The sequence below is a fragment of the Pygocentrus nattereri genome, chromosome 5, assembly GCF_015220715.1.
Source record: "Pygocentrus nattereri isolate fPygNat1 chromosome 5, fPygNat1.pri, whole genome shotgun sequence".
NCBI classification, from domain to species: domain Eukaryota; kingdom Metazoa; phylum Chordata; class Actinopteri; order Characiformes; family Serrasalmidae; genus Pygocentrus; species Pygocentrus nattereri.
In genome coordinates this window covers 10,912,608-10,933,773 of record NC_051215.1, presented here as the reverse complement: position 1 = coordinate 10,933,773, position 21,166 = coordinate 10,912,608, and the positions used below count along the sequence as shown (strand labels likewise).

The following is a 21,166-nucleotide window of genomic DNA, read 5'->3' as shown; positions in this document are numbered from 1 at the left end:
CTCATAGCACAGATCGTCAGCATCCTCTCTCACTTCAGTATCGCTTCCTCCTGCAAGTCAGACGTACGTTTTTCCCCGCTGACTACCTCTGCATGACATGAATCATGTGGGAGTGACTCATAGATGATGGCCATTCATAGATAGATAGAACTTTATTGATCCCAAAGGGAAATTGCAGTGTTTCAGTAGCAAGACATCTAATTGCTCATAAACGTACATATACTATGCAGGAAAATAGAAATAAATCTAGACATAAGTTAAAGTACAAGAGAAATAAAGTAAAAGTATATCTATTTATATATTTACATGGCATATGAGACAGATTAGCTATGTTTACATGACAGCAGACAGTGGTATGAAGTAAACTAAAAGCACATATTATAGACATGACTAACTTGGAGTTGCATCAATATTACAGTGTAAAGTGCACAGTGAGTGTCATTACAGAAGTAGTTATGATATATTGTACAGTGTGTATTATGTGATATATTGCACAGTGAGTATTAACAGGAGAGGAGATACAGTGATGTGGTTCAGCTCAGTTCAGACAGCAGAGGATCAGTACCGTCTCTGCAGGATGGAGACTTGTTGAAGAGCCTTATAGCAGTGGGAAAGATCTCACACGGCACTCTTTTATATAACGCAGCTGTAACAGTCGGCCACTGAACATGCTTCTCTGTTTATACATAGAGCTGTTCATCAGACCTACATGGAAATTCTCACTGATTGCAGCAAAGTCCTACAGACGTTACATACACTTTTGCTGATGAATGACAAAAAAGATGGTGTTAAGAGCATGTTCATTTGTTTACCCTCAACAATTTTCCAGCTTGCGATTGGACTATCTCTTCAAACCTATAGCTTCCAAAAAAGGCTGTGTAGCACAGAATGTTTAACTTGTGTAATAACAGCCATAAATGATATAATTCATGAAATAACATGTGTAGTGTCCTGTGCATACTTTCAAGACATAAAGTAAATATGAGAATGAATCATATGGAGTGCACATGGTACAGGGTTTCTCTGGCATGTGAGCGAGGAGTGGAAATAGAAGACCCAAAGCAGAGCTGGAGTGGAGAGATTACAGAACTTTTTAAGTGGACAGCAGAAACGTCTGCCAATCCTCTCTACTCACATGCTCTAGTTTAATCTGAAGTGTTACGTTACTGTGAAAAACCAACTTTTAGTCTATTTAATCTGATATTTTAAGAGTGGTATTCTCAAATCTAAGCTCAGCGTGTGGCTTCAAATCGATATCAACAGAATACAGACCCTCTGCTGTACTTTTAAATAGATTTTAGATCACTCAACATACGGACAGAGTTGTTGGTTAAACTATAGTACTGACCTTCAAGTTTTGAGAAGGTAACTCACTAACTTAAGCTGTTAGCGTATTGCTAACGATTGTCACTTTAATTTCATGTTTTTTTCCCCACTTTGTCCAAGCGCAGCGTTAGCCTCACTGCGTCAAAGAAGTATCTGTATCTGTCCATTGAGTGTTGAATGTTTGTCTTTACCCAGAACAGCTTAACAAAATGGCTCAACAGAAAACAACAAAATCATTTATTTCAAAATCTAACTATTCAGTTCATGCTCGCAGGATGATAGTCTGGGTAGTTCAAGGCTGGACCACCAGTGGCAGTAGGGAGCCAGACTTACGGAGCCAGCAGACTGAGCTTACAGCATTTACGGCATTTGGCTGATGCTCTTATCCAGAGCGACTTACAATTTGATCTTTTTACACAAGTAGACGAAGGCAGTGTTAGGAATCTTGCTCAAGGACTCTTATTGGTATAGTGTAGGGTGCTTACCCAGGTGGGGGATTGAACCCTAGTCTACAGCGTAGAAAGCAGAAGTGTTAACCAACCACACCAGTACTGCTGTGTCTGATCCACTTGCAACCAGCGCAACACACACTAACACACGACCACGTCAGTGTCACTGAAGTGCTTAGAATGAATATACCCAATTAACACCTGCTCTGTAGTGGTCCTATGACGTAAGGGGGCAGGTTAGGGAACCAGCCTTGTGATCGGAAGGTTGCCGGTTTGATCTCCTTGGCTGACAATCCATGACTCAAGTGCCCTTGAGCAAGGCACCTAACCCCCCAATTGCTCCCTGGGTGCTATGGATAGGGCTGCCCACTGCTCTGGGCTAGTGTGCTCACTGCCCCTAGCGTGTGTGTTCACTAGTGTGAATGTATGTTGGTGTTTCACTGCATGGATGGGTTAAATGCAGAGGTCTAATTTCACAGTGTGCAAACACAGTGACAAATGGTTGTAAATTCTAATTATAAAACTACAAAGTGCACCAGTTTTCGAAACTGGAGTTATAGGATTGTTTTTTTCACTCATTTTCATTTGACTTTCTCCTTATACAAATTGATTTTATATCTAATATCCTCAGAAATATCTTCTAAAATACTGAGAAAACCTCAACGGAATAGCTGTTTTGACTAGGAATTACATAAATGAAGGGTGGTGACTTTTGCACAGTACTGTATGTTATTTAGAAATGCCTCTTCATGCCTAGACTTTCTGCCACTCCCCAGCTCTGCCTCTGATTTGGATCCCACACATTTGGTCTCAGTTGTGGGTTTAGTCTCAGTTACTGAGCCTAAACATGCTCTGTCTGCTGACCCTGCCCCTCTGATTCTTCTACAATGCTACAGTGCCTCCTGCTGTTTGACAGGGCACATTTCAGCTGCCAAGTCATTCAGAGTAATTTAATGTGAAATGGTTCATTTGTAGAGAAACTTACAGACTCAGACTATCTTTATAGTGATGGTGATAAGAACCAGGAGTCCTGATGTCACAAATATAACACAAATATAGCCATTTCATTTACTATCCAAAACCACCAGTGAACCTACACATGCCTTCTGAGTTTTTAAATGTAATGTTCATGATGGTGAAATAGTGGTGAATCTGAATAAAAGAGTTTTCTTTGGGGACTTAGAACACCCTTCATGTATCCCTCCACCATGAATAGATTAAAATAAATTGATTACACTATGTTTTAGGCTAAACCTTTATCACAACTATCATAAAACAATCTCTCAGACATCAGGTTGAGTATGAATAACCATTTTATGTAATAACTTTCCATGAGGGAGATCTTCGAGGTGGGCCTCTGGTTCCTATCACCACCATTGTGAACGTTACTAATTCTCTAAGTTTGTCTAGAACTTGTCTAGAACTTCATTTCATATCATTTCATATCAAACCACTCTGAATGACTTTGTTTACATCTTAATCAATTAATTATACAGAAATTTTTAAAAATCATTGGAGTTCCCCTTTAAGCCACAGTCGTTGGTGGTAATTCCTCAGAATTCCTTCAACACCGTTCATGCTTCATGGGCCCTGCATTAGTCATGGTTTTGTCATGTATCTTGTCTTCCTACCTGGTCTCTTTCATCTGTCTCCACCCGTGCTTTAACATACACTTTAATTAAGCCTGCTTTCAATGAGCGTGCCTGTATTTACTGACTGCAAGTACACCGACAGGCCACTACATTACATGTCCTTGTTTCTACACTCACTGTCCATTTTATCAGCTACACTTACTATACAGATGCACTTTGTAGTTTTACAATTACAGACTGTAGTCCATCTGTTTCTCTGCCTACTTTGTTAGCCCCCCATCATCCTGTTCTTCAATGGTCAGGACTCCTACAGGAGCACCACAGAGTAGGTATTATATGGGTGGTGGGTCATTCTCAGCACTGCAGTGATTAAGCACAGTTCCTCATATTAAGCAGGGTTCATAACAATTCTTGTTTTCCAGCAATATTTCACCAAAATGTAAAGACTTCTGTCTCTAAACTGTCTTCTTTTGTTGATTGCCTCATCTTGCACCAGCAGGCAGAAAAACTACATTTACATTTACGGCATTTGGCTGACGCTCTTATCCAGAGCAACTTACAATTTGATCAATTACACAGGTCGGCCAAGGTGGTGTTAGGGGTCTTGCCCAAGGACTTTTATTGGTGTAGTGTAGGGGGCTTGTACTGGTGGGGGATTGAACCCCAGTTTACAGCGTAGAAGGCAGAGGTGTTACCCACTACAGTATCCAACCACTAGTAATTAACCAATTATTAACCATTTATCCAAAGTATTAACCAATGTCATATCACCCCCTCCCACCACCATCATCTTTCAAATGAGAGGAAACACTCAACTAGAGACCTACCGTTAACTCAGAAATACATATAGCAGAAAAATAATTTAACATATATTAAATATAATGTTTTATATTAATGACCCTTATGATGATGGTGGTACTGTATTGTAGGTACACACTGTTGTCTTTTTACAAAGAAACAGATGTAAAAATAAAGGCCTCTGGCTGACCCAAGCACATTGATGTCCTCATGTGAAGCATGCTGACACTGTTGTGAGTCTGCAGGGGTGGCATTTATAGAATTTACTGCACAAACTCCAGTTGAAATAATTACTGTTTTCTTGGCAGATACATGGTGAAATCATGAGAGAACTGGGAACCCATTATTACATCTCTGACTGAAAAGACGACCTGACCACGAGTGTCGCAGCCCACGAATCTTAAAACCAGCGCTCTTATCCTTCACCATGTAAGTGATACCGCCCTCTGCTGACCACTTCCATGATCTGTCTCCAGCACAGGTTAACATCTGTTTAAGGGTCATTCCACTAGAATGGTTCAAATTGGACTTTGACATTTTCAAATTTTTTGCTTAAATGTATCATTGATATGTATACCTCACAGTCAAACATGTAACGGGGTTGAGTGTGACGGGGTTGTGATTTTTGCACAAAATGGCCGCTGCTCTACATACTGTATACCAGAGAGAGAGCACATGGCATGCATGAGATTCAGAATTAGCATATAGTTTTGAAATAAAAAAACTTTTTTTATAAGTAATAGTTTTCTATCTTTTTTTCATGTGACGGTGTTGAGTCACTGAGTTTGGCGACCACAATATCACAAGATAAATGACCAAAATGAAATAAAAGAAGGAAGCCACTTGCCTGTCTTTGCTGTCCTGTTGTCCAAAAGACTTGAGTGATGTCACTTCTTGATGTATATGGATCATATGGATCATACCATTGTTTTTGTGGGGGAGATTCATTTGTGTTACGGGGTTGAGGGGTTACTTAGGTACAGAACTAAATAATGTGATTTTAATAAATAATTATCAATTAATTTTGAAAAATAATATCACAAACAATTAAACACAGACAGTTGTTTAGGTTGACATCGAAATATATGAACTTTTTTATAGTTGTATTTGGTATATTCTAAGTATACTTTCGTTGAAGGCCATGAGGGACATGACAAAATAGGTGGTGTCAGCAAAAATAAATAAATAAACAAAGTTCTCATAAAAAGATCAAATAAAAAAAATACACTGTATTAAAGGAGATATTTCAATGTATGTGTAAAGCTGTTAAAATATAGATTTTTGTGACCCAGTAGATAAAATACACCTAAAGAGGAGATGAGGACTCAAAATGTGCCATTTCCATGGAATGACCCGTAAACAAACATGATTCTGACACAAACATATTTTAGTCATATATGAATGTCACTGCTCTTGCATGTCTTTACAGGGCATTTTAACAAAGGGCCCATTTCTGTTTAATGGTGTAGAATCATCTGTCTTTCTAACAATATTTGTTGTTTTGTATATCCAGTTTATTTATTTATTCATGCTTCCAAACTACTAACTCATTATACACAGGAATAGCATAAAGTCCTTTTATACATTCCTATCCCCGCGACCCTGACGGAGAAGCGGCTTAGAAAATGGATGGATGGATGGATGGATACATTCCTATGAAATAAACTTGGAGTTATATTTTAAAAAACAGCTTTTGAACAGTAGCACATTCAGAAGTCATTGTGCTACAGCAAAACAAGGTTGCATCAAATTGTCTGCTACTATTAAGAGCCATTTAAGTTGACTCAGGTGTGCAGTTTGCATGAGGACAACGGGTGGAGGATAAACTCCTGTGTAAATCTAACAAAGCAAACTTCAGAAATCAGTCATTGGGTTATCAGCATTTGGGTTAAGGGAAAACTGTAGGATTCTTCTGCAAGACACAAGAAACTCTCTCAGTTTTTGCAAAGAAATTGCCAATGTCAAAAGTGCGTGTAGCATCATTATTTCCAATTTGTGAGTTGAGGCGATGCCTTCAACATGGTGGTAGTATGAGGCAAGATTGATTGAGAGACGGGGAGAACTCTGAGAACTTGGGCTGGAGTTCTAGGCAGCTTCTGGCTATAGTTAGAAGGCCAGACCCCCTCATAGCTGTAGCAAGACTGGGGTAGGACTGAGGAACAAACAGAGGAGATGGGGTGGCGATGGGGATTATGGCTATCTTTTCATAGGAATGGAGGATAAGGATGTGAATTTAATGGGTGTTAGATTGGAAGAAGGATGGGTTTCAGGCAAACCCTCCCCCCCAAACTTCTCCACAAAGTTTGATGAAGATATTTTACTGATGCAAGAAGAAACTGACCAAAAAATGACCAATTATTAGCCCTCTGACTAATAGTAGTCAATAGTGTAACCTTTCTGCCTCACAACTGACATCAGCCTTTTACTGTTGTTCCTGACTAAGTTGGCACATGTGTCTTGAGGAATCTTTGCCCATTCCTCCATGACAAATTGTTCCAGCTCATCCAAATCATGTGGTTTTTGAGCATGGACCTTAACCTTGAGCTCCCGCCATAGATTCTCAATAGAATTGAGATCTGGGCTTTGAGAGAACCAATCCAGGACCTTGATTTTGGTGTCCTTCAAGACGTTTTTGAACCAACTTGGGTCATTGCTGGAGACCCACACAGCAGATTTCTTCTCATTATCCTTCAAAATCTCAACATAATCTTCTTTCTTCACATAACTGTGGAAAGTGTTTTTGGGGTTGAGGGCTTCTCCCTTCTTTCTCCAAACTAAAGCAACATCCATGTGCCTGAACAGCTCTAGTTTAGTCTCATAAGACCAGACTTCCAGAACTAATCCCCATGGCTCAAACGGTCACAAGCAAATTTCAGTCTTGCTTTGAAATCTGTGCTGCAGTGTGAGCAATGAAGTTTTCCTCGGACAATGACCTCGAAGCTCACCACGATGAAAAGCCCTCATAACAGTCTTGCTTGAAACTTCAAGTCCAGAAGAGGCCAGTTTAGCAACAGTCATCTTGGCAGAGATCCAGACATTTTTGTTGATATTCCTGATGAAAGTCGTTGACATCCTGCACTTGCTACCATGCCCAGGTTTGTTTCTAACACAGTATTATATATATAATATTATATATATATATATATATATATATATATATATATATATATATATATATATATATATATATATATATATATATATATATATATATATATGTATATATGTATATGTATGTGTGTGTGTGTTTATACAAACAACAGGCCTAAAGCGTTTCTGTAAGGGGGATGCTCCAGAATTCCCCCATATCCATGTGATCAACAGTTAGGGGAAGTGAAGTCATTGCTGCATTATTGTTCCTCAGGGAAAAGTTTCCATTCAGTACTATATTTTGCCTACTACAGTAAATGAAATCAAATGTGCTGCTGACGGACTCATTCAGCTGTTACAGTAGAAATTTTTCAAGCAAGGTATTGTTGTACTTTATCAGTGCTTGAGTGACCAGCTGCTATGGGGTTGTTTTTAAATCAAATTTGAAGGTCAAGGCCTCCGACATAAGCACATTACTGGTTACCTTACCTTTCATGTTAAGAAATGGTCTCCCTGCACAAGCTCGCATTCTTCTGGCTGAGGTATACCTGCCCCAGCATGCTCTGCTGAACATTCCTCTCTTTGACCGTGAGGATGTGTCTTATATGCATCTTAGCATAAAAAACATATTCACATTTGAGGTACATAGTGGATGAAACATCTTAGTAGCCAGTGGAAGGCTAATAAAAGAGAACGTTGGCTGCTTATTGAACTGTGATCTACAGCATGTTGTACCCAAAAACAATGGTTTTAATCAACAGCATACTAAAATGATTTAATCTGGGCCACTGAGGGTAATATAACATATCTTTGTTGTCCTTCAAGCGTTTCAGCATAAGTCATATAACTGTTGTGGACATTAACATACTTCCCTACTTGACTCCCTTAATTAAGGATGATTTTCTCTTAAAAGGATGATTTTCTCTAATAAGAGAAATAAGGATGATTTTTAAGAGAAAATCATCCTTATTACACTGGCTGTAGAACAGGTTGTGCTGAAGAGCTCAGTATCTTTAAACATGGCACTGTCATAGGATACCTCCTTTGGCACAAGTCAGTTCCAGAAATTTCTGTTCTGCTAGATCTGCCCTAGTCAACTGTAAGCTATTATTGTGAAATGGAAGCATCTAGGAGCACCAACAACAGTAGACCACGCAAGCTCACATGGCTGTGGGTGCTGAGGCGTGTAGTGACTTAAATCACCTATCTTCTGTTGCATCACTCACTATGCAGTTCCAAACTGCCCCTGGAAGCAACATAACTGCGCATCAGGAGCTTCATGAACAGGGTTTCCATGGCCTAGCAGCTGCACACAAGCCTTAGATCACTATGGATAAGGTCAAACATCCTGACTTCACAAATGCTCTTTTGGTGTAGGTGTGATGGCAGATGTCCATCTACTTATGGACTTATTCAATGTCTCTCCTGAAATCAAAGGTATCTATGAATAGTTTGTCTCAATTGCTGTCTCAATTGCTGTAGCAGCCTCTACTCTTCTGGGAAGGCTTTACACAGGATATTGGAACATTACTGTAAGGATTTGATCGCATTTAGTCACAAAACCATTAGGAAGGTCAGGCTACTCCAACTCATCCCTAAGGAAACAGATGGATAGTGTCATCACTCTAGAAAACACAGTTCCACTGTTCCACAGCCCAATGCTGGGGGGCTTTGCAAATAAAGGATGAAGAATCAGGTGTGTTTGATGAGGAAAATCAAAATTGTGCTGGACATCTATTCTAATTTTAGATAGATAAAAAAACACGATAGATAAAATCTATCAGCCTTTCCTGATACTATAGTTGGTCAGCTAAAGCCTGGCATACAGCGGTCAGGAGTACCTGGCCAAAACTGTACTTATTTTTATTTAATTACATTTTTATAAAATTAATAATTGAAATTCATTTGTTTTCCTTTATGTATGGTGTCCTTGAGAGCCTCAAAGCTGAAGTTTTGGCACAGTTGCTAAGTTAGCCTAGTCATTAGTAGTAATACAGACAATAGTTGCTAAGATTAAGTGCTAACAATGTGCAATTAGCAATGTGGGCTCACCATGCTACATTCTCAACAGTTATGTCTGTAAACAGCTGGCAAACTTCATAGCCACCACATACATTCGACAGAACAAATTATAGATATAGATTAGATACTGTAAACAGTCATAAGCTAAATTTTGGGCATCCCCTGGTCAAATTATGTTTTTTAACTGAATTTAACATTAGGGGAAATATATAGGGAACATAAAACAAAGTTATAGCAGTTTATTTTGTATATTTGTTTCTAATATCTAAACTCAGCAAAAAATATAGATTGTGTGCTCATATTGTACAGTTTGTTCCTGTCAAAGACGGTTTTTATTTTCACTTAGAAAATGAACAAAATGCAATTTGACCCCTGCATTTGCATACAACTGTATACAATATCAACTACATTGTATATAAGGTTGTACCTGTTCTAAAATATTGCACTGACCACAAAATAAACAGACTTTGATGTTTGAGGCTTTGTTTAGAATGTAGAAATAAACATATTTAGAGGGTTTAAATTTTTTTTTAATTTTTAAAAAAATGTTCACATGCCCCATTAGATTTTACTGAAACTTCATATTAAAATGACCAAATAAAGTCTCAATCAGCATTGATTCTTCATATATCTTGATCCTGGTTCTGAACCAATGAAATAAACTGTCTGAGAGTGTTCATGTCAGCCGAAGGATGGTTCCATTCGGATGAATAATATCAAACAGCTTTGTGGTATCAGTGCAACACTGCCCAGTGTTCTCATGTGAGCCTGTGGCTCCATCAGCACCCAAGGACGTCTTTGCAACCCCGATGAACAACACATGAAATTTGACCAGTGATATTCAAAGTTTCGCTTACAACCATGTATACAATATCAACTACCTTGCATTCAGGATCGTGCATGTTGTAAAATATTGTACTGGCTAAGAAACTGAGGCTTAGCATTTAGAAATTAACATATTTGGAAAGCTAAAAAATTTCACTTAAGCTCTATTAGATTTGCCTAAAAACTTCATATTAAAATGACCAAATAAGTCACAATCATCAGTGATTCTTCAAATATTTTGCACAATGGTGAAAAAGGATTCTGATCCTGAACCAATGAAGTAAACTGACTGACAGACAGTGTTCATGTCAGTGAAGTATGGTCACATTTGGACGAATAATAAAAGGCTTTGTGGTATCAGTACGCGACAGATGGTCTGTCATTGATCTGCAAAAAAGATAATATCTTACAAAAATAGTAATTTATATCTAACATCAAAATTATTGATACTGCTGTTCAGAAAGATTTGTAATATGCAGCATAGTTACTCAGCAACCGGCATAAATATTCCAAATACCAATAAGAACATGAAGCACTGAGATTCTCGAAGATATGTAAATGTTTTAACGATAAAACAAATACTTGTTCTGACAGAATTCATTCTGGTTGTACTCACTGCATCAGAGGATGTAATCAGTTGTATCTGAGCCAAGTATCCTGAAACCCTGAAAAACACTGAACTTATTGTAGTATTTTTGTGTGTCGTATAAATGCTTAATAGTTTTCAATACACCTGTTTTGGTGTAATTAAATCCACACAAAAGGTTATGAAATGTAATTAAAGTAACATAAGCCATTTTAATTTATTCATTATCAAATTTATACAATGGGGTTTGGCCAGTTACAGACAGCAGGGGGCACACCAAGTGTTCTGTCTGTACCATGAAACAAAAGTAATTGCACTAGTTGATGTACATTTAACGTACAGACAATTTCCCTTTTAACACTGAACAAGAGGGCAGAATAAGATATTAGGAAATATAAGGCAGGTAAAGGAATAGTTTCTGACATAGCCAGAAGTTTCTCATTGGAATGTTCATTTTCTGATGAGTAAAAAATGTTCCAGCATGTATCCTAAAAAAAGTTAAAGATATAAGATTTCTTAGATGGGTACAATTGTTGCAGCCTACCTACAGTACAACGAAACACTCAGGAATGCAAAATTTTGGTCATTTTAAGGCAGTTTTGGCTAAATGTAGTGTTGTCCAACTCAGACCGAAGTGCCTTCCTTCAGCTCTGTGCCTTCCTCCTAACAGCAGAACACAATCACAAAAAATGTTAAATTCAGTCGGTTAAATGAAAACTTTAACATTTCAACACCACTGAATTAGGCAAAAGACTAAATCAATCAGTGGAATTCCCTTTTAATAAAGTCATTCAGAATGGGCTGATGTGAAATGTTGCACTATGGAGAAACTTTCCAACTTGGAATCTTTTCCTTATGGTACTGCTAAGAAGAAGTCTATAAATAGAGCATTTTTTCTACACATGTCCTGAGTTTGTATATGTAATGTTGATAATGGTCAAATTAGTGATAAGACTAGAATAATACGTTTTTCTCAGGGTCTCTATTGCCTGAGAGTGCCCTGCATGTACCTCTCTGACAAGAATGAATTATAAAAAAAAACATTTTAGCCAAGAGCTTATCACAAAACTACTGTTAAACAATGTCTCAGACACTGGACAATGTATTCATAACCAATTAGTGTAATGGGTGCATGGGTCACCAATCTTTTCTGCAAACAGCTGTTGTAGTCTGAAAAAATTACTTTATTTGGGGACAGTTCTGCCTTTCAGAGTCATTTTTAGAGCTTTTAGAGGCATAAAGCTCTTCAGACATCTGGGTCCTACCACCATCACTGTGACTCGGTTTCTCTAGATTGGAGCACTTCACACCAAACCACTCTGAATGACTTTCTTTACATCTTAGCCATTCAAATTTTGCAGAAATCTAAAAACAAAGGTGGGATTCCTCCAACACTAAACATTTTCCATGCAAATACCTTTTCTTGCAGTTTCTCCTGAAGGATCCTGACAGTTTCCTTTTCTTTGGTGAGCTGGTCCTGGCTGCTCCTCAGGAGCTGCTGGAGTTTAGTGGCTGCCTGGCCCAAGTCTTTAGTCAACTTCCTTTCTTTTTCCAGACGCTCCTGTGGCAAGAGTGCAAAGAAAAATGACCAGTGTGGTATGATATCACTTTTTCTTTAACACATAACACTGACAGAACCATGCCATAAAAGGGTCATGTCATGCCTTTTTCGTAGCTACTACCCAGGAGAGACTGTGTTGCTAAGTGACCTGCAGTCTCGTTGAGAAACCCTGACTCTCTAGAATATATATATATATACTCTCTCGGTCTCTCTATCTATCTATCTATCTATCTATACATATACATATATACACACACACACACAAGTCATGTTACCATTATTGTAATTGTGAAACTCTTTGTTTTCTGTTATAACAGGTATCTACAGTACAATTCGCAACATTAGCATGTGACATAAATTGTCATGACGGGTGCCATAACTTGAACTTGAACATAATCTTATGTCATATGCAAATTTTTGCTGTATACTCTAGTTAGCCATCATAACAGTAAACAATACATAATGACAATTGCTAGTAACAGTAACATGACGTTGTTTACTGTTCTGAGCTAGCTACAACAGCTACATCAGCTAACTTTAGTTCTGACACTTTCAAAATACAAATCTTCGCCCTGGTTACAGGCCTGTGTGTACACAAAGTACCTTAAGCTCAGCCACATCTTCTGTGTCTGAGGGGTTTTCCCCAGCTGCCCTCAGCAGATCAAGCTGGATCTGAAGTTCAGCAACTGCCCTGTGAGCCTGAGTTGAAGAAAAGATGACTGGTTTGAAGAAACAGAGTAAGGCAGAAACCCTCTTATTCCTATGTGTCTGGAAGGGGAGGTGGCATATATAATACATATAAACCTGTAACAGAACATACAGTACTGCACAAACACCCATCAGAAACCACCCACCATTTATATGATTTCCAGTCAAAACAGCCATAAAGTGCAAATTGTTTCAGGGCATTTCTGAAGAGATTAAATATAAGACAACTCACTCACCCAGTGAAGAAGAAAGTGAAAATAAGTAAGTGAAAAATAGGAGTTTCAAAAACTGGAGTTAAAATAAATAATAATTAAATGCTGGTAAAAACAGGACTCCCAACAGCTGTGCAAGACCTGGTAGACCACCAAGCTATCAGCATCAGACAGATCTGAAGAATGGACTGATGAGCCTAAATTGTAACTGGGGTTACTTGCATCATGTCAAGCAGAAAATGCAACCAACTTCTAAGAATGAACTTCGGAAGTGTGAAACAATATCCCTGCAGCTTTCTTTGATAAACTGAAAATAACAAACCAGCGTCACAAAACCTGATATTATATTCAGTTGTTGAGGTGCATTTTTTACTTTTCTCCTGATGCTGAAAAAGGTCCTTCTTAATGGATGTTCTGACTGGAAATGAAATAAATGAGTGGTCTCTGATCTCTGACCACTGTACTGATAAAAATTATTTCAAGAAACAGACATTTCTCAAACCTGGACAGATTCAAAAACAAGTATTACAAAACAAAACAAAAAAATATTTTTTGTTTCTTACCCTTTGTATGATTTTGAAGATTTTTAAATAAAATCGAAATTTACACACTTACTAACAGTTCACACATTAGCATATTAACCCATTAAATGAACACGCAGTAGATAGACTACTTGGTTTCTAAATTACTTGATCTAAACTAATTACTTATAAACATCAGTGAAATAAACATTTTAAATATTTGGGAAGGAAATATATAGAATATGTACACAGGCATAATACCTGCTCTGCTTGTTCAGAAAGCTGTTGCTTTAGAGCCTGCTCTGCCTGCAGCATCTCCACAGTCTGTTCCATCTCAGCCTGAACCTGGACACATCACCATTACAGACACCACTTAAACATAGGAGTTGTGGGAAAAAATGAAGACACCCTATTAAATATTTCGTTCTTTATTAGGAAACGTCCTATCAATATTTGATAGTCTTTCAAACAATATCTAAAGGTAAATGTGATGTAATTGCACACTTTTACAAACACAATGAAAACTGGACTTTAATTTATTTAAGAAACAAAAAAAAACAAACAAAAAAACTGCCAATTCCTACTAAGGAAAAAGTTAGCACACCCTATGCCCTAAAATGCTTTCTGTAACTCTCTACCAGTCTATGAGGAGAATGGTTTTCCCTGTCATCAATGCAGAATTCTATGTGATGTTTGAGGGGTTTCTTGCATGCACAGCCTGTTTCACATCACCCAACAGCACCTCAATAGGATTAAGACCTGGGCTTTGACTTGGCCATTCCAAAACTCTGCATTTCTTGCTTTTTAAGCCATTCCTTGGTGGATTTATTGGAATGTTTTGGGTCAATGTGATGTTCTATAGCCTACTGCTGCTTCAACTGCAGTTTTTGGACAGATGGTCTCACATTTACCTCAGGCACCCTCTGAACAATAAAGAATGGAGTCCAGGCCCTGCTGCAACAAAGCAGCCCCAAACCATTTCCACCTCCAAGTGTCTAGGTGTTCTCTGGCAAACTTTATTCTTGCCCTGATCTTTTTTTTTTTTTTTTTTTTTAGACAAGGCTTTCGTGCTTGCACATCTGCAATGAAAATCAAACCTGTGCGGTATCTAATGGTAGATACATCTACTCTGACAAAAGCTACCTGCAGGTCCTGAAATTTTAGAATTGTTGAAGACTCGTTATGTATCTTGCTGTCTGCTTTTGGGCTGAACTTGCTAGGATGACCTGACCTGGAAATGTTGGCAGTTCTTCACTTGTTAATTATTTGCTGGACAGTGTAACGCTGATTTCTGATTGTTTTGAGATTTTTTAAAATCTCTTCCCAGACACATATGCATCTACAACCTTCTTTCTGAATGCCTTAGAGATCTGGATCTTGAGTGATACCATTCACTTCAACAATCAAGAGCAAACCAAACTAAATATATGAGGCTTAAAAAAGACAAGCTCCTCCAACATACTTTCTAATGATATTCTGATCACTGGCAGCTTATGTGATGTACCTGATTCAAATTTTAAACATATTTGCATAAATGTGGGGGTGTCCTAACTTTTTCCACAAAAGAAAACTGCGTTTCTATTATTTTACCAATTAATTTTCCAAAATATTTCTTCAGTTGTATTAGCTTAGTTATGTTACCTCCACTTCTCGATATTGTTAAAATGAAGACCAAATGTCTATAAGTTGAAATTAAAAGGATTTCATGGTGTATCTTAATTTTTTCACATGACCATATATAGCATAAACATCAGGTGATAGACGGAAATTTATAGACACACAAAAGATGCACAAGTAAGTGTTAAGAACAGTATACAGTATCACTGAACTTCTGTTCAGTGCTTCTCTCATCCAGCAATGCTAAGCCCTTCTGCACAAGCCAACACAAAACCCTGTTAGTGCACATTCCTTTACATTAATTGCCAGTGAAAAAAACAGCTACAGAAACAAAAGGCAAAGATTTGCAGAAGCCTTCAAAACAAAAGTCACTACAAAAGTTTCCAAGACACTTCCAAGATTATGTGCAGTTTTGTGAACTGAAAATCTTAAACTGTATATTGAAAAGGATTTTAATGTAGAAGTATCTAGGAAAGAAGCACAACATCTCAAAGTGTGAGAGAAAACACTCAGTAAGTGAAGCTGCTGACTGAAGCAGGTCATTGTATGCAGGGACCTGGTTAACAGAAGTGGTAAGGTTGGTTAAACACATGCAGAATAAGACACCTCTGCCCATGAACAGTACTGGATACGATGAAAGTGCCTCCTGTTTGTAGGGTGAAAAATAACTGGTCTAAAATCAGAGACAGGACTTGGAAATCTGGGCTTTATCACAAACGGACTGATTTTTTTTTATCACTGACTTATTATTGACTGACTGATGTCACTTTAGATCAGCAGTCAGGTGTCAAGGTGGGACCACAATGGCAAGCTGGGAAATGTGGCAATTATACACTACTGAGCCAAGGTTTTAGGCACCTAAGCATTAATTTAATACCATTTATCTGGAAAATAACTGTGTTTTGCTTGTAAAACATACAGTCGCATGCAAAAGCTGAACACCTTCAGTTAAATTACATGCTGTTGTTCTAAACAAAAAGTTTTTTGTTTCTAAACAAAAAAAAAGGACTAAAATTTTTTTTAATTATATAAAGATATATATTATAGTACTACATCCAGCAAACCAGCTCTTGTGGACTTTCTATCACTTGACAATAAAGCCTAAGAAAACTACGCCACTTGAAAGCCTCTTCTAAACCTCTTTTCAATGAAACATGCAGTTAGCAGCTGAAGTACTATAAACAACTATAATATGCCAAAAAGCTTGTGACATAATTCATCATAACAGTATATTGTCATCTCCCACCCCTGTCAGTTTTCCCTAACACAGTTGGAGTCTGTTGCTACATATTTTTAACAGCTAAATCATAGGTAACCAAGTCCAGTCATGGTGATCTACCTGGAGAGTTTAATTATAACCTTTATATAACATCTACAGTCATATTGTGCATTTAAAACAAAGCAATTTTGAGTAGATGTCCTAAAGGGTTGATATGGCACCCTGTATCCATTACTGTACAATGGGCACAACGCTCAGTATGGGGTGACCCAGTGGGATCCACACCCTAACCTGACATGCCTGTGGCTCAGACTGGCCATTCTCCACCCATTTCTCAGCGTGGTCCTTCATCTGGCTCAGCTGCTGCCTGACCTGAAATAGGAGGCTGTTACTCCATGTGGCTCCATTCTGCAGCAAACAAGCCACAATGGCTCACCTTTGAAGTAGGAATTCATGCTGCTAACATCAGCACAGAAGTGTAACAAAGACTATTAACATAGGCTAAAAAGAATGAAAGAAAAGAGAAAGAGAAGGATATGAACTACTAGTCAGCACAGCCTAGAGAATACTGTATCTTGATGGAGCAGTTCAGATAAACTGTAATGAAATGTAATTTTACATCTAATGATACACAAACACATATATACATAATTTATATATATCATATATAACATTTTACTGGTTTAGCTAAAAAATTGCAGGAATGGTAGTTATATAACACAATAACTACATTCAATATTCAGATTTCTCTGCAATTTTTAGCTAACACTTTTGTGTTTTTCTCAAACAAAGAATTCCGAACGGAGATTCTCCACTGCATAAATATTACACATTGGAAGATACCTGCACAGCTGTAAGTACAGTCCTTCCCTCATACTTTTTCACTTCTACTGGCTCGATATAACTACATCCACACTAGCTATGGTCTTCTGTGCTAGCTGTATTTATCTACTCTTAATTAAAATCTACTGGAAACTTCATTAGGTGTATTTTTTGGAGTAGACTCCTACATAAAAACATAATTAGGAAAAAGATGTCTTAGAGGTTTAAGAAAACAGAATTTGAGTGACACTAATGAAAGCAAGAACTGAAGTGGTATAGCCTGAAACTTTTATGAAAGAATTATGGCTTTAGTTTGAAAGCTGAAAGAGCTGTAAGGGTATAAAATGGATGAAAGAAAGAAGGATGCGTGAAAATTTAAATCAAATTAGGTCAGCGCAGTTATTTATCAATTCAATGTCTCTATTTTACAAGAAGTGGAAAACTGGAAGTTCTGTAGAAACCCTCACCTGTGCAAGCTCCTCTCGGTGTGAAAGTGCCTCTTTCTGGGCTGCCTGTAGTTGATGTTCAGATTCTGATAGTAGTTGCTTCAGCTGGAAAGAAGAATAAAAGTGAATTTTCAAACAAAAAAAAATAATAGATTGTTATTTCACACCCTTAAGTTTGTGGGGAATAACTATTTCAACAGAGAAATGCTAATAAGCTCACAGTAAATCACAATTAAATGTATTTAGAATTTCACATAGAAATGGTATACATTCCACTTTATAATAAGCAATTTGTCATTATGTGAGTTATTACCAGGTAAAAAAATTGCCTAGTGGTGCGAACAATAAGGGCATATACTCAAATTTGTCGTCATCTGGTGGGAAAATGACCCTTTATAGGCTATAGTGTATAGTCTATTTTTATTTATTTCTTCAGACAATCATTAAACACAGCATTTTTATAATCTCATACTGATTTAGTATATTGTTAATAATTTTATCTGAAAGGTGGCCTTAATTTAGGACTATCGATTATTGTTTAAGGCTAATATAACCATACTACTAATTAAGTTACTATATCTAGGTCAGGGGTTGTGAGCTGGCAGACCCAGCAAATTATTTCAGCAGACCGAATTAAACACTTTAAAAAAATCAGAAGCGAAGTTAATCAATATATGCAAAGAAATGATATTTTCAGTGACATGAATAAGCAGCTTCTGTAGCAGTAGTTTATCTACTCCAATGCATTTACATAAACAACTTTAGCCTAAAGCATGTTTTATTTTATTCCTTTATTTAATTAATTCATATTTCTAGTCTGAGCAGGGCACATAGCTTGATAAAAAAGAAAAGTAGGCAGAGTAAACTGAGTAGTTAAAAATGAATGTGCAGAGAACTGTACATTTTACTCTCCATTTTAAATTCAAAACCGATGTGGGTCAATAATGATTTATTTTTGCCATATGAAAAAACAGGATTATTCCTGGAATGTCTTCTGTGGACAAATATGTTTTAAACATATTTTAAAGTTTGACTTCTAGAATCTATTTATTTATTTTTACAAACAACAGGCAATGACCATACACATTTCAAAAAAACTTATTAGCTGATAAAAGTGTTCAAAATAAAGCAGTTTTTCAAAACATATTTGATGTTTCTTATTTTATTAGTTGACTGGGATCAATTACTGTTAATGTTTAAGCATTCAAATGTAACTGTTGTCAACGTCCACTTGCGGCTCCTAAATATTTCATTAATAACTGTGAAAATTCATGAAACTGTACAGAGAGCCCATATTACATAAGAAAGCCATAAGGACTATCTGACCTGTTTCATCTCCTCAGAGTGGCTCAGGTTGTTTGAGGAATCAGACTGATTCTGTTTCTCCAGCTGGTCCTCCAGAATCACTACATGTTCTTTGAGCTGCACAAAGGAGGAGAACAGCTATGAGAATTTATTACAAAGTACCCCTTCAAAAGCCTGACTCCAAATGTTGGAGTCTACAGGGTGAGCCAAAAGTCACAGGACACCGTTTTATTTTATTTTATTTTTTATGCTGTCACAAGCCTCAACGATGTGGTGCTGAAGGTGATGTTTGTTGCGGATTTTCTCAGCATACACAATTTGTTTGAGATGACCCCAGACATAAAAGTCGATAACAAAATAAAAAATAAAATAAAATGAGTCCTGTGACTTTTGACTCACCCTGTATTAGCAACATTTCCTGGTTTGGTCCGTTGGAACCTATTACATTAGCAACTTGGAGTCTATTAGCTATTATTAGTCTATTATTAACACAGTCTATTAGTAGGGCTACAATATAGGTGTAACGAGGAGCGATGAGGCGGACGCATACGCTGAGATAAGCAAGATTTATTAAGGGCAAATCCGGGTTCATAGTCGAGACAGTCCAGGTTCATATAGCCAACACAGAGAAAACAGGGTTCAGACATGACAGACCAGAATACAATCAACAACACAGAGATTCAAACAAAGCCAACAAACAGAATGATGCATCGAACAAAGACCAGCAAACACAAGAGGCAAACACAGGGCTTAAATACACAGGGATAACGAGGGTCAGGTGAAAACAATCAGGGGAGGAGTTACAAAACAAGGGGTTGGACTTGGACCAAAACAAAATGCACATGGACCGGACTGGGAGGGGCCAATCGTGACAATAGGCAAAATATCATATTGCAGTTACATTGCTACAGACTGCACTTGCAATATGTCTTACAACATATTAAACAAAATGGTAAATCTAACTCTTGATGTTTATTTTGACCAATTTAGGCTTGGTGGATCACATGAACCTCACAAGACCCATGTGAAGCCACTGTAAGAGGTATATGTGTCATATCATAAATGAAGCCATCTTCAAAAGCTTTACTTCCTTCATCGTGCTACTTCTTAGACTAGCAGCAGAAAATTTTAAACAGCTCAAAGTCCCATAAATAAATGGACCAGGAGAAAGTATATGTATATGTAAAGTATATGTATATGTAAAGTATATGTATGTATATATATCACAATAATATGGCCTTACAATGAATATGCAGAATCTTTCAAAAGGAAAAGACTATGGTAAGATCATGAAAACACAATGCAAAAACAGACAAAGTACAAGCACATACCTGCTCTGCATTCTTGTTCTCAGCTCTTAAATTCTCTGTTGCCTCCTCCAACATCTGCACCTTCTGCAATGCCTTTGGAAGAACAAATGAAAAAAGAGCTGTTAAGAACATACAGGCTAGTTGATGAGCAACTGGGAATGAATATCATAATTATATTTACAGGCTGTACAGGGCAAGAGAAGTTACTCTCTTGTATGGCAAAAATAACATCATGATACACAAAGGCATTTTCACAATGCACAACATGTATCACAATCTTCTGAGACTTTCCAAAAAAACAAAGACTGTGGTTGCAAAAAAAATCAAGCAGGAAACACGTAATAAAAATAAAGTGATAAAATAAGATTATGGTATAACAGTCATCCTGTGAGCTACCTGTTAAACTCGTACTGTACTTCAAACAAAGAAAGAACTAAACAAAATCCAACAAAGTTATACTTAACCCAAACCACTACATTATTTTGGCCAAAATATGTTGTTTTTGTTGGGAAATGCTGTTTTTGAGGTATAATGCCAGCTTTACAGCTTTGCAGTTTATTCAATTATTATATGCTTGTTATTGTTTGTTAGTTTAGTTACATTATATTTACCTCTCAATGTTATTAAAATGAAGACCAAATGTCCATATGTTGATACATATGACAAAGGATTTCATGGGGTACCCTAATTTTTTTCTAACTCTATGCAATGTTTACATACTACACAAAACCCAAGCTCACTTTTCCATGGCATGGGC

The 21,166-nt window shown here is 37.2% G+C and overlaps 1 protein-coding gene across 9 annotated transcripts in view; it reads right to left on the bottom strand.

The window, feature by feature from the left end:
- Positions 1-9,833: 9,833 nt before the first annotated feature.
- Positions 9,834-21,166, bottom strand: part of rrbp1a (ribosome binding protein 1a) — a 43,769-nt gene continuing 32,436 nt past the window's right edge. For 5 of the 9 annotated variants that reach the window (XM_037538852.1, XM_037538853.1, XM_037538851.1 and 2 more), the window contains exons 22-29: positions 20,431-20,502; positions 19,121-19,216; positions 17,816-17,899; positions 16,818-16,934; positions 13,952-14,035; positions 12,853-12,948; positions 12,106-12,249; positions 9,834-11,351 (exon numbers count right to left, since the gene is read on the bottom strand). In XM_037538852.1, the coding sequence (XP_037394749.1) occupies positions 11,313-11,351; positions 12,106-12,249; positions 12,853-12,948; positions 13,952-14,035; positions 16,818-16,934; positions 17,816-17,899; positions 19,121-19,216; positions 20,431-20,502 (732 nt within the window). In that variant the 3' untranslated portion in view covers positions 9,834-11,312. The remainder of the gene's footprint in view (positions 11,352-12,105; positions 12,250-12,852; positions 12,949-13,951; positions 14,036-16,817; positions 16,935-17,815; positions 17,900-19,120; positions 19,217-20,430; positions 20,503-21,166) is intronic. The other 4 variants (XM_037538856.1, XM_017695415.1, XM_017695421.1 and 1 more) reach the window with 4 other exon arrangements.